General features: G+C 40.3%; 1 protein-coding gene across 1 annotated transcript; it reads right to left on the bottom strand.

Moving 5' to 3' along the window:
- Window positions 1-20: 20 nt before the first annotated feature.
- On the bottom strand, window positions 21-6,814 carry nags (N-acetylglutamate synthase). The gene is made up of 8 exons (XM_010753089.3): window positions 5,696-6,814; window positions 5,116-5,396; window positions 4,498-4,711; window positions 4,236-4,416; window positions 4,008-4,047; window positions 3,701-3,832; window positions 3,385-3,567; window positions 21-1,392 (listed from the first exon to the last, which is right to left on the bottom strand). Exons 1-8 carry the CDS (start codon window positions 6,182-6,184, stop codon window positions 1,212-1,214), a joined length of 1,701 nt encoding a protein of 566 aa, XP_010751391.1. The 5' UTR covers window positions 6,185-6,814; the 3' UTR covers window positions 21-1,211.
- Between the last annotated feature and the right edge of the window lie 13,545 nt (window positions 6,815-20,359).

The following is a 20,359-nucleotide window of genomic DNA, read 5'->3' as shown; positions in this document are numbered from 1 at the left end:
ATAAACAAAATACAAAAACAGTTGGTTGACGCATCCAGGTTTATTATTTGAATGTTTTTGCCTAACATAAAATAATCCTGGAGCACACAAGTCGAATTTACATTTTTCTTTGTAACTTCCTCTCCCACAAAGGCGGACAGGCCTTAGGTGTGTACAGTTTTTGGTTTTCATTTGATCCATCAGCCTGCACACCATCTCTCCTCCGCACAACCTGCTTGTGTAAACACTGCTGATCCACAGATCAGAAACAAAATGGCACTGACCTCCACCATCTGACCAGCAGATCATTACATCTTGCTTAGCCAGGAACATCACATATCATGGAAAACAGCCTGACAGTGAAATGAGTATTTTCAGGCTAAAATTTCAAAATAAAATAAACAAAAAACACTCTGTAACATCTTCTAACCCTTCTTAAAGTTATAACTGTTAATGGAAAAAAATTCTAAGCTTATCATATAGATAAAAAAATGTAATGCCTTAACACGTCAGATCTGGACCCGTATTTATCAAGTGTTCAAGGTAAATTTAGGACTAAAAACACTCCACCCTCAGTTTGTAACGTAGGCTTTGTGTTAAGAGTGTTGTTTCCAAACCAAAGCCAAGGATGACATCAAAAAATCTCCCTACAGAGCCACAGAAATCATCATGCAACTGTTATCAGAGGCTGAGCAGAGGACTCGTTATGGTCAGGTATTGGCACCTCAAAACAAGTGATCACAGAAAGATCTGGAGGCGTCACAGCTGTGTTTGTAAATGCACGCATTACAGTAATCATGCTGAATTTCCTGGTTCCCGTTACAATGTAAGACTACTTTTGAATGTGCAAAGAAAAATAACACAAAAATAAACGGTAAACATTTCCTTTTTAAATAATGCTACCTTAGTGTCAGTGTTTTGTCGGCAGAGTGAAAAGACACCCTCAACCCTAATCACTAGAATGCTTAAGTTAACCCTGACCTTATAAGTAGAGGATGATTTATAGCTTGTCACAATATTGCAAGTATGAAATTCTCACTGCAGCTTTGGCTTTCAAGTTTCAACACACCCAAAAAACCCAGAACAAAGTCCAGTTAGAGCATAAGTGAGAAAACAAAGTCCACAGCTCCAAGTCTGAACAAAAAAGAAAACGCTCAGAGCAGAAAGAAGTACAGCGCAAATAGCCCTCCGCAGTTTATTATCCACACAACCAGCGGCTGAGAGGAGACGGCTCAGGATCCGGCGGTGGGTGTCGGGGGCTGCTGGGAGGTGGAGATGGAGGAGGCGTGGAAAGAGTCAGGGAGGTTCTTGGCGTACTCCACCAGCCCGTAGGAATCTCTGATGTCTGTCAGGCCGAACCAGAAGACGGTCCACACGCCATTAACAAAACTGCCATCGCAATGTTTAAAGTACCTGGACAGACAGACAGACAGACAAGACAGACAGACAGATTTCTTTGTTTATTTCAAATGAATGTAACAAGACTAACAGCCCTATTTCGATCATGGAAACTATGAAGAATGGGATCCTTTGAATAAACAGTAATTAACAAAATTAACATTTTAGCAGTTAATTATCATGGTAAAAATAGAAATAAGTAATAATAGTTTAGTAAAGCCATTTGTGTAACAGCACAGGTTAGATGTAGTCTCAATTCTGCCGTCTCACATTGCTAGGGATATAGGGGTATGCTCAGGGTGGCCTCAGCGTGTCATCAAGCCACCCTTTAAGGACCGCCCACAAAATCCTGGACTGAAAACTGGTGAAAAACTGTTTGAACCTCTAACTCCACATTTCAGTAATATATTGTTCAAAGTCTTTTCACATGTTTTCAGCAACTATTTTCCAACATATTTAATGTCCAGTGCGATGACTAGTCGACTAGTCAATTACATATTGCTACTCTTGCTACACCAGAAATACTTATAACCCAGAGTATGGTGAGTTACGGTAATGTTAAATCACATTATAAAAAGCCTGCCAGCCTTGCTCTATATGCTGACTGACAGGTGATGTTTAGTTAGCTATCGTTGTGTTAGCTGTAACGGTGACTGTACCTTTAAATCATTACACACCATATAATCAACAATCTTTAATAAAAACTCTAAAAGCATCATGTATGAAGTTTAAGTCGTCTAATAACATTAACAGCATCTTTATTTTCTTCATAATCTCTCACAGGACTGTCCAGTGTGAAGATGTTCTTTAGTCATATGTTCACTGACATTTAAATGCCTATAATGTAAATAAATAATAAATATAACGTAATAAACATGTGGAATGTGTGACAGGATATACCAGATGTAATTCGTGAGTAACTTGTGAGCCTGACTGGATGTTTATAGTCTTCAAATTTTGCTCAATTCCGACTGTTTTCTGAGTGTTGTCTTACTTTTTAGACTAGTTGACAAGTCTACATTCTGAGTCAGAAACATCCCTAGTTAATACATCTGACACAGCATTCCTGTTTTAACCACATTAAATGTTATTTCTGACAACATATTAAATATATCTAGTAGTGAATAGTTTATCTAAACTTTAGGCAGCATTACGTTATTTCTGTGTAAGTCCTGTTAGTACAGTTTCTCTTGTTGATTAAAGTAGCAGCAGAAACATACGCGGCTCTGTGATCTCTATCCTCAGCTCAACTCAATGGACCAGGTCTGCCAAACGAGTTCCGAGGTAAGCTCAGAGAACCTACAGTTACACTGCTATGCTGCTATGTGAGGACATATTTATGCAAAACTGACTGTGACTTTGGGTCATGTTGGCATGATCCCAGATCTTAACTGGAAGGCTTAATATAGTGAGTGATGTGCAACTGTCAAGAGTTTGCGTTGCTTACCTGAACTTCTGGAGCAACAGGTTTCTTGAGTTTCATCTAGTGCCAGGTACAGTATATTCTTTTTGAACACGTTTCTATCAACGTGTGTTGTGACTTCACTTATGTGACCTTGATCATTTGATTTACTGATTTATTTGTGTGGCAGTTACTGTGCTGTCAGCTGTGTCTGACTAGGCCTAGCCATTGTCTCGTCTATACAATTCAAAGTTATTCATTAGTCAGGTTTTCTCCAGCCTGCTTCTGAACTTCTGGAGGGTCAGGAATCCTAGACTTCACCTTGAGTTGATCATAGTCAAAATGCTACCTGCTGGCGCTGACCCTTGCGCTGCCTCTGGATGTTCAGCCAAAGAACTCAGTGGTCAGTGGAATGGGCTCCTCTTCTGCCAAAAGCTCAAATCTACATCTTGCCAACCCTTGCTAGCACTTGTCTTATTCTTCAAAGATTTCTAAGCACTTGTACATAGATATACTCCCAGTCTGAGGTGATGAATGTGTGGTTTGAATGCCAAATTAATGTTAATGTATACGCCAACATGAAAACTAATGTGTGTGTGTCTCACCAGGGATTGATCCTGTTGGTGGCCCTGGACCTCCAGAACAGTTTGCCCAGGTCCTGTCTGATACATTCCCACAGGATATGGCTGGTGCCCTGACCCTGTTTACTGCTGCTGATTACAAACTTGTCAAGGTAGGGAGTGCCGTTGTTCACCGGCTCCATGGTGATGATGGCTGCCGCGCTGTAGCTGGAGGGAAGAACGGAAGAAGAGGAGGGAGGGAGGATCACTGGGTTTAGATTCATATATCTGACATACATACACCTGTGGGCAAGAAGCCAACTGTGTTTTACGCAATCTACCCTGGAATAGTTGCACTAACCCATCAGAGAGGTAGATGGAGTGCAGTCGTCCTTCCAGAGAGTCGATGTAGTCTCGCTTCAGAGTTTTATCGAACGACTTATTAATGAGAGCTAGCAGACGCTCTACATCAATCTCATCCAGAGAGTTGTACCTGCGCACACACACACACACACACACACACACACACGCTTAAGATAAAATCCACTCTGTTCTTTTAAACTTGTGAAACTGAAAGGCAACTTGACCCTTTTAAAGAGCTTCGGATTATGACGTCAATGTAGGGTTGTGGGTCACATTGCATACATGTACACGTGATGAGTACTTACCGGTGGATGGGGTCTCCGTTTTTAAAGAGAGTCCCAGAGCCTGAGCCAGAAGCACAGAGAGAAAAAAACAGCAATTATAGTAAATATATTTAGATACAAACTCATGTTAATCACTATCGGTTGGTCAAAACCGCCTACTCACATGTGCACACATACATACATATGAGGGCCAGCTCTCTTAGGTTACACCTTAAAATAGACAGCTGTCCGTGCATGCGTGCGTCTCACCTCTGTGGCTGAACAGCTCGGTGAGCAGCGTGTCGGCGGAGGTGATCACTGCAGAGGACTCAGTCGACAGCTGATTGAGCAGCCTGGCTATGGTGGTCACTCTGCGCCGCTCTACAGGCCTCAGCCAGGCCGCCGTAGACAGACTGGGCAGGTCACTAGGCAGCGACACTGTGTCCAGCACCTGTAGTGCAAACACAAAACGTTCAGGGGAAGTTCTTCATACAAACCTGACAATGCTAACTTTACATAAGAGGTATCGTGCCTTGTGTTCTTGGCTGCGGAGGCCTCCCGAGTTGTTCAGGAACATGACTTTATGCGGTTGCAGAGCTCGGGAAATAGCTGCCGTCACCTCCGTTGGGTCCAACATCGCTGAGCAACCTCGCCCATCCCTCCCCACCGGACAAACCAGTGGGATCGTCCCGCAGTCCAGGCTCCACTGGAGGAGGCTGGTTTCCACGGTGATGGAGGGTGGGGCACTACAGGGGACAGGAGAAGGACGTCAGTATCAGAGTTTAGTCCATGAAGATACCCCCCCACACAGACTGCTGCACAACCCTGCAGCACCTGATCCGGTTTGAATGCGGCCGCCTCAACTTCTCGACACCACTGTCGCCCTGCACCCCTGCACCGCTGCAGCCAAAACGCACTACCCCGACTTTGAACCCAAGCCACGATACTTTCCTAAACCTAACAAGGAGTTTGTTGTCTAACCCAAACTGAGTCACACAACAGTCATTCATAGCAGCTTGATAAAATAATTCTAATTCAAGGTCCACCCACATGCATGTAATTAATCTCCACTAATAAACACTAAACACCTACAGCATTCAGCTCTCATGTCTGCTATAAAAATACGGAAATGATATGTATCAATCCTAACCTGCTTCCACGTGGGGCTTCATGCAGCAGGAGGAAGGACTCAGCGGAGAAGAGCGGCAGGACGGTAGCCGAGTGCTGCTGCAAAGCCTCGGTCAGCTGCTGGCTCCTCTCTACAAGCCCTCGGGTGCAACGAGAACCTGCCACCGGCTCCTTGGACCCGGTCTCTTCTCGTTCTGACCAGCCCATCACCACCACAGGCTTCATATCCATCCTCTGCAGGAAGGAGAGCCCGAAGGACAGCCTCTGAACCATTTCCCTGCTGTCGAACACCGAGCTGTCCACCTGGGAGAGACACAGACAGTCAGTTAGTTAGTTAGTTAGGACTGCCTCAATACAAAGCAGACTTCATTTAGTCAGCACATCAGCTGTCACAGATGTCCTGTCAGCTTTCTTGTGTTTAATAAAGTTGCATTTAATGCATAAATCATCATTTTATTTAGGCTATAATCAGTTTCTTAACATGTTTTTATTTATTTATACTCATTTATATTTATTTATAATTATTTATTCATAATATGACTTCATCTGAGACAAAAGTTTCATCATCTACTATGACGTTTGAAAAGTTTACCGTGACATACCTCCAGCACGGCAAACGGAGACTGAGCTGAAGCCGCTCTCTGGAATTGGGTCAGCCAGTACCGAGCCTCCCGTGGGTCTCCGCCGACCTCATTGAGGAAAGCTCTCACGTCGCGGTATATCAAATTCCGGTTGGCCAACGCGTGCCGGTCTGAGGCGGAGAAGAACCCCAGGTGCTCCTTGTGGGCCAAAGCCGCGGTCTTTCCTCCCGCGTCAGCCGCGTCAGAGCTCGCCATGCGGCGCTGTGGGCCGAACATCCTCCGCTGTCGGTGGCCGGAATTCCGAGTGAGCGCCGGCGGTGAGGGACTCGACAGGTACTTTCCTGCCATCACCATGGCTCGACAACCGGAGGAACCGCTGTTTACTTTTGCCATGTTGTTTGTCGGCGGAGTTCCCTTTAGCTGACTGCTAAAGTTAGGGAACACCACGACGAGTCCCCGCCGAGTGCTGCTCCCAGCTCCCAGCAGCGTGAGCGGAAAAGGCAGCTTCATTCACCGGCTGCTGCAGCTGCTGCGTCGGCACTTCTCAGATTTCACCAGACCGGGCGCGGGGAGGTGACCCGGCGTGCGCAGGCAGCAGTAACGGCTGTAACCCTAAAACCTTACTCGGTCAAATATAGACATGCTGGTGTATTTATAATAACACATAAAAAATATATATTTCCCTAGTTTGACTATAACATTTAGCCACTATTTACTTATTAAGTAACAAGCAAAGCCACACATTATTCGTGTTTTGGTGTGTCTTTCCCCCGTTTATTTACTTCTGAATGAATTCATTTTATAATAAATGTATTCTAGCCTAATTAACAGGCATATTACACAATAATACAGGCTGCCAGATAATTAATGTGTTAGAACAGCATGTTAATTCACTGAACTTGAACTTGAAGTGCAGCAGCATTTACTCCCCTATGTGTTGGATTATCTTTCACTCTGTGGCTTTTGATCATATTCCATGATCTTCCTCAGCACATGGATTTATAGAATTCTTATGGATGGACTTGCGGTCCTCATGTCAATTAAAAAGATTAAATTCCAACTTCAGCACAGACTTTATTTGTTTTTATTGTTTTTCTTTTGAATGTTGTATTAAAGGCTTAAACCCTGACACTGTAGTGTATTAGTATGGTATTACAACTTATTACTGCTGTGTTTCTGTTTTTTTGTGAAGTGGAATTCTTGGATTAATAAAGTATGAACATTCCCAGTTGCCATATCTACATATAGACCACCATCCTGAAGATAAGCTGCAGTGGGCTTGGGTTGAACCTGGATGGGACTCATGAGGAAACTCACTTGCTGCTGGAAGTGTTGTTGATGGACCAGTAGAGGGCGGTCTTTCATCTGGTCCTACTACAAAAAGAGAAGTAGTGATGCTGTGAAATGTTAACTGATGTGTGGGTATTCTGGGATCAAATGGATGGCCTGGTGGATGCTATGGTGGTGAGGTGAGTTCCCCTCCTATCCTTCACTGTGAACCACTACAGGTATCAAGATCTCTGGTATATACATTTAATCCATTATTATTATTCCAGTTTGACCTGTGTAAGGACAGTATGAGGTACTGTAATGATCAGAATCTGCTGGGCTTAAATCTGACCATACAGGAAACAAAAACATGTCTAAATTTAAAAGTTTGGTGTACACCTGGAGGTGTTTACTTTGTTACATTTAAATGTTGCTTCTGTTAATGCAATGCTCAATCTTACGAGGTAACTTGACGACAGCAATTGCCACTCAGAACATTGTTCTGTGGTTTTTCCAGATGGCTATTGATGTGTTTATGTTGGTCAGTTTAGCTGATGTTACTAAATGGGCCTGTAACCAGTAGGACTATCCGGTAATCCACCCATATATCTATCAACCAGCCATCAACACATTGTTCTTCTGAATTTGGTATGGGGGTCACTATGGACCTTGGCCTGGTTCTGGGTCCATACTACAGTGTCAATCAACAGATACCTGGGTGTTTTGGATTTTCTTGTCATACAGATGTAGTGCTAGCATTAAACCACTGGGAAGTGCACATGGCTCATTTGGCTGCGATAGTGACATGTCGAAGAAGTCAGAGATTCTTCTTGAATAGTGTCAGAGATTCTTCTTGAACAGTGTCAGAGATTCTTCTTGAACAGTTTTTTTGTTTCTAACATTTTAGTAGTTGTTCCTACATTCCACATGTCTTGTGTCTTATGTCTTGTCATTGTCTTGTCTTGTCTTGGTGATGTTAGATCAGTAAAAAAACTGTTGCTTTAACAGTAAAAAACAATTTTACCATAATAAATAGGTTAACTTTTTCTAATATTACTGTAATATGATATTTATATTGATTTCATGTATAAGGTTGGTGTTTTATTGCACATTTTAAAATGTCTATCCAAACCATGAGAGTAAAAGAAAATATGCCATTAAATATTACAGTGTTATACTATAAAATAACAGTCTCTAATATAAATTACTACTTTATTCTGTATAAATTCCCTTAAAATGCTGTATAAATAGATGTTTTGAAATATTACTGTGTTTTACTGGATACAGCCACTTCATGGCATATTTTACGATCTTTTTATCAGATATGACTTTATCAGAACTATTCTCAAAATTTGAATTGTTCATGGCCTGGCATCAGCACATAGGCCTGTATACAAACGCAATGCATCTAATCAATAGTGTTTACTTTCAGTGTGGCATCACACCTGTTCAACTTTCCAACAGACAGTTCAGGCTTTTTAAAGTAGGGTTGAGGTATTTATCCATAGTCAGTGTGTTACCTATAGTAAACTGCAGTCCAAGTGCTCCAAGTCTGAAAAGCAGACCAAAGCATGGAAGTAAAGCAACAACCTGCTGTGGACAAGGTCAGCAGAAAAACTGTTTTTTTTACATAAAAATGGCCCACCTCACAAAAAAAAAATCCATGAGGTGATCTGACAATGTAGTGCCAAGGAAAGGGGCTGTCTGAAAGCAAGGTAATGCAGCTAAAGGCCGGAGTGTGTGCAATACAAACTAGTTTGTATGACATAACATCTAAAAGGTATGAAAAGTAAATTACAGGTACTGTATATAAGAAGTCATGAAAGTAATTGTCTGAATTAAAGGTGTGTGTGCGTGTGTGTTGGAAAGCCCATTTGCCTTGACAGAAGAAAGAAGGAAGCCTGGTGACGTTACAGCGCAACAGAGTCCACAAAGGGGGAAGATTTTAGTGGTTGGCTCAGTCAACAAAATGTCAGACTATGACAGGAAAATGCCGTTTGTTTCTGGTTTCCAACAGACAGCCGACATATCTTTGTATTTTTTAAGCATGAGCATGATTGTTCCATGACCTTAACTCATGGGTATATTTTTGTCTCCATAAAGGAAGAAGATCCCTAACCTTAACCCAAAGCAGGATCTTTTCCCGAAACTTAACCAAGTGCCTAAACATATCCTAACCTTAACCATAGAGCTGTCAAACTGATTCATTTTCCAGATTAGATGATGTCATCCTGCTGATGTCAGTTCAAGAAATCTGTGTGTTTGTGTCGGATGGACAAAGTACATATTTAGCTGACTTTGTTCCAAACTGATCAGTGGAGTGGCCACCACAACTGTAACTTTAATTTCTACAACCACAGTAGCTATTATCAGGTTGTATGATACAACCTGACACTGCATAGGATCATTGTTTGAATAAAGTGAATACAGTCTTATTGGAGGCCAACACAAAACAGCATCTTCAAGATCGAATCAAATCAAAATTTTATTTGTATAGCCCAAAGTCACAAAACACATCTAGCGTCAGAGGGCTTTACAATCTGTACAGGGAGTGACACCCTCTGTCATTAGACCCTCGGTTCGAGTGAGGATCATGTAATGAGGACAGAACAAAGTCTTTCTGCAGACTTACATACTGTATTTTTTTCACTTCTTGTCTCTTCTTCTCAGTTTTTACTGTATGTACACATGACTGGTTCTTTATTCAGCGTGTGTGATTGAGGGGGCTCTATTTAGAGCAAATGGCAGAAATTAAACACAATATGCATTGCTACTGTTAGTTGAACCACCATGTACTAGCCACCGAACTGTAGTTTCTCCTTCACACTATGGTGTTGTGGAGAATTCTATTCATCAGTGAGTTCAGTCAGTGGATGGAAAGTGTGCAGGAGCCTGAGATGTTTTACACTGAAAGGGTAATGGAGTTTGGCCAATGAGAATGGAGGATTTATCAACACACGTATGGCATGAGATGACATTATCTAGATTCTGAAGAAGCTGCCCTATCTGGCTCATCTATATGCCCTCAGGACAGAGACACAATTGCTCAATGTCCAGAAATGGTCAATAGTCTACAAACGAGGAAATATGTTTACCCTTAGTGTTCCAACATTGTTATCTGACTATGTGGAGGCTTCTACGTTGTACCTGTCTGTTGTATCTATCTTCTAACATCGGTTACTATAGTAATGATCAGAATAGTGATATCATACATATAAAAAATCACCTAACATTGTCCCTGTGAGGCAGTTGCAGTCATCAACTACACCACTAGATGTCACTAAATCCTACACAAAGGTCCTTTAAAAGAAATCTTTGCAAGTACCCACACTTTAAATTTGTGTTGTAATTGATGCAATAATCCTATTTATTCAGTCACAAAGTATCAAAGCAGTGCTCATCTCCAGAGCCAAACGCTCCTGCTCACTCCTGCCTCTGCTATTCCTGAGACGCCTTCGCTGCACCCCAAAAACCATAATAACGCCGAGACCTGCCAAAGTCGTCCTAACAGCTAGCTCAACGACTTTACCAGCACTTCCATCTGTTTATTTTTGGAGCCTAAAAATGTGCTGACTCTTTCGGTCAGTTTATACGCTTTACGCACTTCAGCATGTTTGCCAAACTTATTTATAACTCTTCTTGGTTGTCACTGATGACATCATTGCTCTGTCTCTGTTCCTTCCCTATCTCTGTCTGTCATCAGGCGGGGCGCAGAGGACTACATCTGCCCTGGCTGCCCTCAGGCAAGCGTGCACACCCCCCCCAACACACACACATACACATACACAGACTGCAGTCACACACACTACACTCACACACACACTCAGTGAGGGCAGTGTGGAGGTGCACGTACTGTATAATCTCCAGGAAGTGATTAGGGGGTGTGAGATCAAAGGTTTTGTACGACGGGAAAACATTCCTCCCCTCGTTGCCCCTCGGGGATAGAAGGCCGGACAGCTTCCTCATGTTTAACTCTGACTGCCTCGACTGACACTCAAACAGTCTTTACGCTACCACAAAGGGCTGATCCAAAACTGTGAGGGTTGTTTCATAAAAAAGTTTTAAGGCGGAACTTTTTTTTTTAGTTAATAACATTTTTAAACAAACCAGCTCTCTCTGATTTTTTAGCACGGGGATGGATTCTTCAAAGTGTATGAAAGACATCATTTAATGTGGGACCCTTCAAATGTCAGAGTTAAGATGAAGACGAAGTACCCAAAAACACAGACATATATATAATTATCAACTTGAGTACATTGCCTCATTTCCTACATTTAGAAGGAAATATTACACTTTTCACCCCTCTACATTTATCTACTTTATGATTGTTTATTGTTGAGCAAATTAAGATTCAAAGTCATAAAAAGACATCTTGTTGATTCAACTGCCCAACAGTGTGTTAAATAGTTAAATAGCATTAGTGCCTAGAATTCCAAAATATATACAGTAATAACACTTTGTAATAAGTACAAACACTACTTTTAATAAGTACTGTTTGTTTTGCTGATGATACTTTTACTGAAAGGAGAACTCGGCTGATTTGATAGTCAAAGTTTGTTTACAGGTCTTCTCAGAGTGCTACTACATGTGTGAAAAAAGTTGTGTAAAGCGTGTTGTCTCTCCAGAGGGAGCTAAGTGAAGTCTGGTAAATCACCCGACACGCGACACTAAATTGGTAGAGTACTCTTTAAACATTTTAATTACAAGACTTTTACTGGTCATGGAATAATTTTATACTTCAGCATCACTACTTTTAGTGAAATAAGGGAGAAGAATACTTGTTCCACTACAACAACTGTAATGCCCTAAAAAAAGACAAGAAGTTAGGAAGGTTCTACCGTTGTGTTTGCAACGTTATATGTGACATGGTGCTTCACATGGATCAGATAATCTTATCTGATTTTTGGTTTGTTATGTCAACAAACAAATATGAAGAGCACTGAGTAAGGTTACACTTGAGAGTCGCCAGTCAAACCCATGTGAGTGAGCCACAACTGGCAGACACGACATGTTCAGAAAGCTTTGTCAATTTCAAGCAAGCCTGTGTGGAGAATATTTAAGATCTAATAGGCTTTTTGAAATGAATGAATATCAAATAAAATATACAGAGACAAAAATGATAAAATGACTTCTTTCATTTTAAAAGACTAACTAACACATAGATGGTTCAAACAGCCATCATTGGGACAATCCACTCGAAGCGTCTTGGTGGAAACATCATTTTCATGTGACACAGAAAAAGAAATAATAAAGACCAAAAAAAATAAATAATCTAAATATTTTTTTTGTGGTATTGTAAGTGGAGAACGTTGTTTCTGGGTTAGACTGGGGTTCTTGAAACACACAGTTAAACACGATAAACTTAATTAGAATTCCACTCCCATTAAATATATAGAAATAAATTAAATAACCTTAACAAGTCATTATAAATTCACTAACTTAAAGACTGCTGCCCTTTTTCAGCCCTATGAACAGCTCAATATGATCACAAAATGATGACTTTATTGGAACCATCAATTTGAACATGTGTGTTAAAAACAGTAGAGGGCAGTAGACACCAGTGTGTGTGTGTGTGTGTGTGTGTGTGTGTGTGTGTGTGTGTCATTGGACTGCTTCTAACTCCCCTGGGATCTGAGCTCAGCCACTACTGGGCTGACAACAACGTGTAGCAGGTTAAATATCAACACAAAACAAAGTGAAAATATGACAATATGACTCAGTGAATATTTAAGTTAAAACAGCTTTCGGGACTTTTGAACTGCCACAAGCTTCAGATGTGGTTACAGCTTTCATTATGAGATGTGACGTTCATTGTACAGTAATTAACGTCAAAGTATTTGTCGATGGCAGTCTTGAAATCATTTTAAAGTTGTTTTTTTTTATGAACATGCAGGACTATGATTCATTTTTTCAGGGCAAAAAAATTAAATTTGTTCAGATTGTGAGTGGTGGACAAATTACAAACTTATGTTTTTGACAGCAATCTAGCATTCTCATGGCAGCACACACTCTTTCAAATAAGGATGTTGCAGAGACTTGCTCCGCATTAAAAATATGTTTTGAATTCTTGGCAAAGCGTGTTCTGAGTTTGACATGTTTGAGTTAGTTAGTCTCCCTCCTCTGTTAATATGACCCACCACTTATGAGCAATAACGCCTCCAGCTAGCGATCATGTTGTCATGTTATGTTGACTCCCTCCATCACGGCCTGCTCGTTTGAATTTCACCAGATTAATATGAGAGAATATATAAATGTACAACAACGACACAATTGAACTAACTTGATTAAACCGCCACTAAAAGCACTCGATGATGAGATTTCTTTTCAAACCAAATTCTTTTTATGGAACTTACATTAATTGTGTATGTGTACCTGTTGATGTGGATGTAGAGCTGATATTGATTAGTGAATCGACAGGAAATGTTTTCAACATTTTAAATTGAACTTGCAAATTCCATCTCTTCAAATATGAGGATTAGATACTTTTCTCTGTCATGTTGGGTGCTGTAACAGTATTTTCAGTCTAGCAAGTGTACCATGTGGGATATTTTTATACATATATATTTTATTCAAATTTAAATTCAGTGTTATTTATACAGCTCCAAATTATAACAGAAGTTATCTTACGATGCTTTCTATACAGAGCAGGTTCAGACCGTACTCTTTATAATATTGTTTACAGAGACCAACAATTCCCACCATGAGCAAGCACCTGGTGGCAGTGGTAAGGAAAAACCTCGAGCAGGTTAGTTAACTTCTTAAGTAGAAAGACATTAACTTGTAACTGTGACACAATATCATAGAAAGTCATTTGATAGATACGTAGAATACGTGCAAGGAAGCGTCCTTGCGAGTTGTAAATGTTTCAACGCTTTCTGCTTCATAAACATACACCAGGGGAGGAATAAGGAGAGAGACTGAGTTCAGTCAGAGGCTGAACACAAACAAACAGGCACACTCCTACAGTCACAGCTGTGTGTCCATTGCTAGTTAGCCTCCAGTTGGTGCACTGGCTGTTTGGGGTGATTAAACACAAACGGCACAGTGGTCAAATGATGTGAGGTCAACATTTGCCTTGCTTTCTGTCGGAACACCTTAAGTGGACCCTCGCTCAGGTCAGCCCAAAGGCAAAAACAGTAACTAGATGACTTGACCTCTCCTTCACCATATAAGAATTAATGCTGTAGAAATGCTGCTTCAAATAGACAGCTCACTAGTGAGATAGCCATGGCTAGCATTAGATAAGCCAAAACTTAACGTGATTGTTCTTGTTTCTCTACCTGTTAACTGTCAATGAAAGAAAGATGATAGTTTGGGTATTTTGAAGTGGTATACTTGCTCAGCTCCCCAGTTTGGAAAAGCCGTCAGGACGACCGGCACAGAAGCAGAGCAAAACACTGCTTCAGGGTTAAAGCTAGGGTTAGTATTTTAAAGTCTTTTTGCGTTTATTTTACAGGACAGCCGAAGACAGACAGGAAAGGTAGGGGACGACACACAGTAAAGGACCTCAGGGCAAAGTGCAACCCAAGTCCTAGCCCTTTATACATGGGGGACATGTTCTACCAGACATCTTTTAAGTATTTTAGCCACAAAAAATGCTTTTACACGTACCCTATATTAAATATATTTTCACCACTTTACTGTATTATCTCACAGATCAGCTGTTCAAGTCTGAAAGTTGTCAAATCAAACTTCACGTTTCTAAAGATTTCAAAGATGGTCTTATAGTTAGTGCCAAAGAAAAAGGCTGTCTGTATATAAATATTCTTATATAAATATTCTTATATTTTTTTTACTGCAGTGCTTCGTTCTGTTTCTGTGCTGCTTCTCCTGACTGCTACTCCAAACTTGGTGTCATCTACTGTCGATAACACACTGACTATACATAAGTAACTCAAGCTGTCCCTTTAATGAACTGACTTCTTGGTACTTCACTTTGTTCCACATAAATAAATGAGTCGGGAGCTAAACACAGTCATGATGGAGAAAAACAAACTGCTAAACTCAAGGCTTAGCTTTTGAATTAGCTGCAATTCATGTATTCACATAGTTATTTATAAGTATTGTTGTCAGTTCATTTATAATGGATTTCAATATAAGCATCATGGACAGATATGAGACAAGATGAGCAGTTCATGGACAGACAGACACATAGAAAAAAAAGATACCTCGAATTTCTAAGCTAAAAACTACATAAGCAAGTTTATTTATTAAACAGTGTTTCTTACCTGTCTGCCTGTCTGTGTGTCTGTCTGCCTGTCTGTGTGGGTGGTCATTTAATCACAGACTGTATGTGGTCCTTCATCCTTCTGAGGGCGAGAGGGCAGATTGAATTAGAGCTTTGGAGCATCTCTGATTACACAGGCAGCAGCTTGTGTGTGTACAAATCCATCAACAAGGAGTGTTAAAGTGATATTTCTCTCCGGTGAAATGGTTTCATCTTTTTTCAAACACATGATAAGACTCTACTGGACAGTAAACATGTGAGATTTGTTGTTGCGTGACATGCAGTCTGGTTTTAATGCTGATGTGTGTGTGTGTTTTTATACCGTTTTAGTTTAAAACTGGACACAATATGTTTGTGAAAACCTGACTGTAAGACACACACAACATAAACACACAGATATTTCAAATCTTACTTAAAATATGTACGTCATTGGTAGAAATCTAAGGTATATTTCATTGATAATATTGATGTGATCTAACTTCTGGGAATAGTAACATACTAATAGGGGCAATAAACACAATACGATGAGAGTAGATTTCATTTTACAAAAGAAGTTAAAGAATAATTGTTAAAATAACATTTTTTTTTCAGCCAAAGTCAAATGTCTTACTGTAAAACACTGTGCAAACTTCTGAATTATGAGGCTTCATAATTCCCTGTATTATAAAGGGTGAATTTGTCCAAATTATATGTCAAAAACGAGACCTCCTTAACCCTAAGAGGTCTATCTATTCATGGAGTTTTGTTTGCCCAGATTTCCCAGAGATATCCGAGATTTCTACACACATACTCATATCAAATTTACAGTAGTCTTCACAGCACTGAAAAATTACATTTAAATGAAATGACTTCCGGTTCCCAACAAATTGATCCTACCAACAAGTAATGTGTCTGCCTCTAAAGCCTGATATAGCTTTTCCCTCTGAGTCACGGAGCTTTACTGATGTCCAAAAAGTATTAAAAACACATCAACATGCCACAGTGTTGCACTGGGTTACATGTTCCCTTATTACCATGAACATGAGCACTGTGATTTATTTTAAGTGACTCATACATACATGCATACACCATCCGGCTACTGTAAATACTCACTAGAGCATACCAAATGTGTATTAATCCGCAGCTAAAAATAGACCCCAACAAATGTAATATATAATATAATACTATGTACTCCTTTTCAAGTAATAAAAAAATAAAAACTACAGTCCTACTACTGTTAGTAATTACTGGAAATCCACAAGATATTTATTTAAGAAATAAAACTATTTGTGACTTCAGTCTTCAGTACTGTGTTTTGGGCCAATTAACACATTGGGTTTTTTGGGATCTGTTAACAGTGAGAAAAGTATAGAATATCTCCAGCATTATCCGTTAACATACAGAATATATGTGTGGATGAAGTACACGCTAGGAGTAGTATTTAGTCACAACACAGTATGTAAAACTCGATGGAAACTTTAGACAGTTTGAGGAACTATTTCTTAAGATGGAGGTTAGGTAAGTCACATTTCTATGAAATCTGAGAGATGGCTGTCACAGTACCTTGTCAAAAACTAAATCTAGCTAGCTGTGCTGTTGAAAACTTTTGAGCTTGTTCAACTTAAGTTTTCCAGCTGCCTTAAAAGTGTGAGTTAACCCGACTAAAGCTGAATAACTAGTTCAAAGTCGTTTTGTTAGTTGTGAAACTGGAAAGTTCACTGAACTTGAGAAAACATCAAACAAAAGATATCAAGATAAAGTTAAGATTCAGTCAGCTTAAGAAGTTGAATCAACAGTTTACAAAAGTTAGTCAGATTTGCTTTCAATTTAAATTCTTGCTTTGGCTACTGTTGGAGCTGCTTTGCCAGGGTTACAGTTCAAAGGTGACTGAATACTAACCTTTATTGTGGTTAGTATTGGTTTTCATGGAAACAACCAAGACTTATCTTAACACGTATAAGATGACACACAGCTAGTTCCTATCATGTATTCTTCAAACTACAAAACAAGAAGGATCTCTGGAGAGTTTGCACTCTCAAACACTGCATGCTGGGAAACCAACACATATGTTCCTCGTGATTCTTTAGAGACTTACAGTAATGAGTCAGCAGCACATTCATTCATTGAAGTCATCATCTCAAGTCAAAACACTTCAAGTCAGATGAACTGAAGTGACCTGAAAATAAAAAAACTAAAATTTGAAAAATAATAATACATATGTTAAGTGTTAAGTTAATGACAAAAGATTTGTTGATTCCACAAAAAAATTATGATGCTTGACAGCGTAGATGCCACCGCAGCTAAGTTAGAATATACTTTCGCCATTCGGGTGAACTGATGATTTGAGATAAATACCTCGGATCTCAGTGGGGTTTTGGTTTCAGGCCCCCCTCTCCAAAGAGCACTGTTCCTCCTCTTTCATTGAAGTGCATCTCTGAGCACTTTCTTTGTTCTAAATGCAGCCAAACAAAGAGGTAGTAATCAACATCCATGCCAGCGCACATGCATACCTCTCATTCGCGCTGGCACAGTCACAAACTTGAGTGATAAAGGGTTAAAAAACAACTTCACAACAGTAATTCCCAAAGTGCTCGGTAGAAGTGACAGTGTGTAAAATGCAGCATTTTTCACCAAACAAAATGAGAGGCTGCTTTGAAGCCTGGCAGACAGCTTGTGGGCACATGCCCCCCTGGCAGCGTAGACACCCACAAATCCCCAGCGGTGCCACCCTGCCACCCTGCCACCCTGGTGCCACACAGAGACTTGAAACACTAAATTAGAGTCAGTTGGGATGGCGGATTTGGATGCAGAGTCAGGGTGGGCTCATTGGTGTGGTTGGATATGTTGGCGAAATGCGGTTATGTGTGGGTATAAAGTATTTATTTTGGTGATAGCGGGCTGTGTGTGTGGTCAGTGTCTGTGTGTGCGTTGAAACCAGGTCTAGTCTGCATGTCCCACCATGTGATCTCCTGATTAAAATGTCACTACACAGCAGATTGAGAACTAAACAGGCTGTCAGATCCAGTCACAGTATATTTTACTCAGAGTAAACAAACACCCATATCACCCCACTCTGTTTTACTTGTTGCACTTGGGCGAAATGTAGTGAAAATATGCATATACAATCTTATATTTGTTCTGGTCTTTTTTTAAAGCATTTTTATTACATTTTTCATGGTACAAAAATGTCCTATTCTATCATATTTCCAATAAGAAATCATAAATCATGGGTAGAACAGGTGTTATTTTGTCCACAACAATATAAAACACACTATATAATGTGTAGAGGCTACTGATTCTACGCCAAACTAGCCTGTCTGAAATTTACAGTTCAGTCAAATTCTGTGGCCCTTCCCGACACGTGATGTAACATGTAAGACTTCAGCGTTAAGCTTTAGTTCCGTAGCCCCAGTTTGCGTCTCTCGCACATAGCTGCTGGCGAACCCTAACAAGCACCGGCGGAGTGACAATGACATGCATGAATGAGATTTATTCTTCCACGGCCGCAGTAAACTCAACGCGTTACACGCCTATATTCCGTTATTTACAGCTGATGACTATGTACCCAAAACTACCCTGCAGACACACAATTACTGGGAGGGCCTCTCGAATAAGAGACACCAGTTGAGCTACAGCACAGGTACCCACTCAGAGACTCTCTAAGATGTGCGTCTAGTGGATACCAAAGCTCCAGCAGGCTCCCGGTGTTTCCAGCATTGGAGACATTGACAGTAGCTGCTCACGCTGTCCACGCTACACTAGATTAGGTCTTCTCTCTTAATTTTAGGAGCTGAATGAACCCGAAACGATGCAAGTCTGCTCAAAAAACAAGTTGAATCTACATCCCACTGATGCAGTTAACAAGAATGGAGCATTTTATCCTTAAAAAAAGGTCTTGTGTTTGTAGTGTTGAGTTGCATTTGACCATTTCAGATAATAGAACACTAACAGTTTTCTGGCAGTTTGATGTATCCAAATAAAAAATGAATGCATACATTTCCAAAATAGGTGCAACGTGCAGCCCAATTCCCAATTCAAATCACTTTCTGGGTATATGATGATATACCCATAAATATGATGATGAGTCCTGTCTCGGTGACAGGCGACCTTCTGGTCTAAACTCTGCAGAATGAAGGCATCAAATATGGAGTTTCAGTCATTTTCATGGTTCTGTTAAGAAGAAGAAGATATACTTTATTAATCTCTCGATGGGGAAATTCTTTTTCCACTCTATTTATTTACATGCATTTTAACCCGGACACACACACACACACGCAGTACAAGGCATAGACATGCAAATGTTGAGAGAGATAATGGAGTGATGGGCAGCCCCCCTGAGGAGCAGTTGGGGGGGGTCGGTGCCTTGCTCAAGGGCACCTCAGCAGTGCCCAGGAGGTGAACTGGCACCTCTCCAGCTACCACTCCACCTTCCATATTTTTGGTCCATGTGGGACTTGAGCCGGCCACCCTCCGGTTCCCAGGCCAAGTCCCTATGGACTAAGCTACTGCCGCCCCCAATTTATAACAATAAAATAAATCATACAGTTTAAATATATCTTGATGGTCCGAGTGATCTTAATGATTTAGGTCTACTTCTTCTTGTCAACTTAAACAGTGCAAAATTGTTGATTTTTCCGATTTATGAATGTTTAAAAAAAATACAAATATGACTTCATATTTTATTTTGTGCACAACATGTTGTGTAAATCTTAATTTAGATTGTATTACTAATCAAAGATTTGTGAAAATACATATTTGTGTTGCTTTTTTCAATCCTGATCAATGAAAAAGTAAAAAAAAAAAAAGAAAGAAAAAGAAAAGACAACATGCAAAAGTACACAGATCAGTGACTGTGAATCAGTTCAAGCTCAGTTCTTTCCTATGGCCAAAAACAGGAGGACAACACACCAACCTGTCCCCCCACAACCCTGCTTTGTTTGAGCGTTAAGATAATGGATGGATGGACTGTAACGATGATAGCTTCTGTCTCTGAATGAGAGTATGAGGTATTGTAGATACAACAAATTCTGATTATACTTAAAGATTCTCTCAGTAGTACAGAGTGTGTGTGTGCGTGTGTGTAAAAGGGTAGGTGTTAAAACATATCAATGACTACTAGAAAAATAACAACAACAAAAAACTTCTTATCCAACTTCTCATAAAGCTGTAATATTTTGGTGAGGTGAGACAAAATATGACAGCTGTGTTTT

Source organism: Larimichthys crocea, chromosome XII (assembly GCF_000972845.2).
Source record: "Larimichthys crocea isolate SSNF chromosome XII, L_crocea_2.0, whole genome shotgun sequence".
Lineage (NCBI taxonomy): Eukaryota > Metazoa > Chordata > Actinopteri > Sciaenidae > Larimichthys > Larimichthys crocea.
The sequence above is the reverse complement of the archived record's forward strand: the minus strand, read 5'-3'. Positions and strand labels throughout refer to the sequence as shown.

Bases quoted from the DNA above. Each gene is read 5' to 3' on its own strand.
- nags (XM_010753089.3), bottom strand. From the start codon at position 6,184: ATGAAGCTGCCTTTTCCGCTCACGCTGCTGGGAGCTGGGAGCAGCACT. The intron at 4,712-5,115 runs GTTAGGATTGAT...TGTCCCCTGTAG, and splicing joins GAAGCCCCACGTGGAAGCAG to TGCCCCACCCTCCATCACCG. The intron at 4,048-4,235 runs GTGAGACGCACG...CTTCTGGCTCAG, and splicing joins CGAGCTGTTCAGCCACAGAG to GCTCTGGGACTCTCTTTAAA.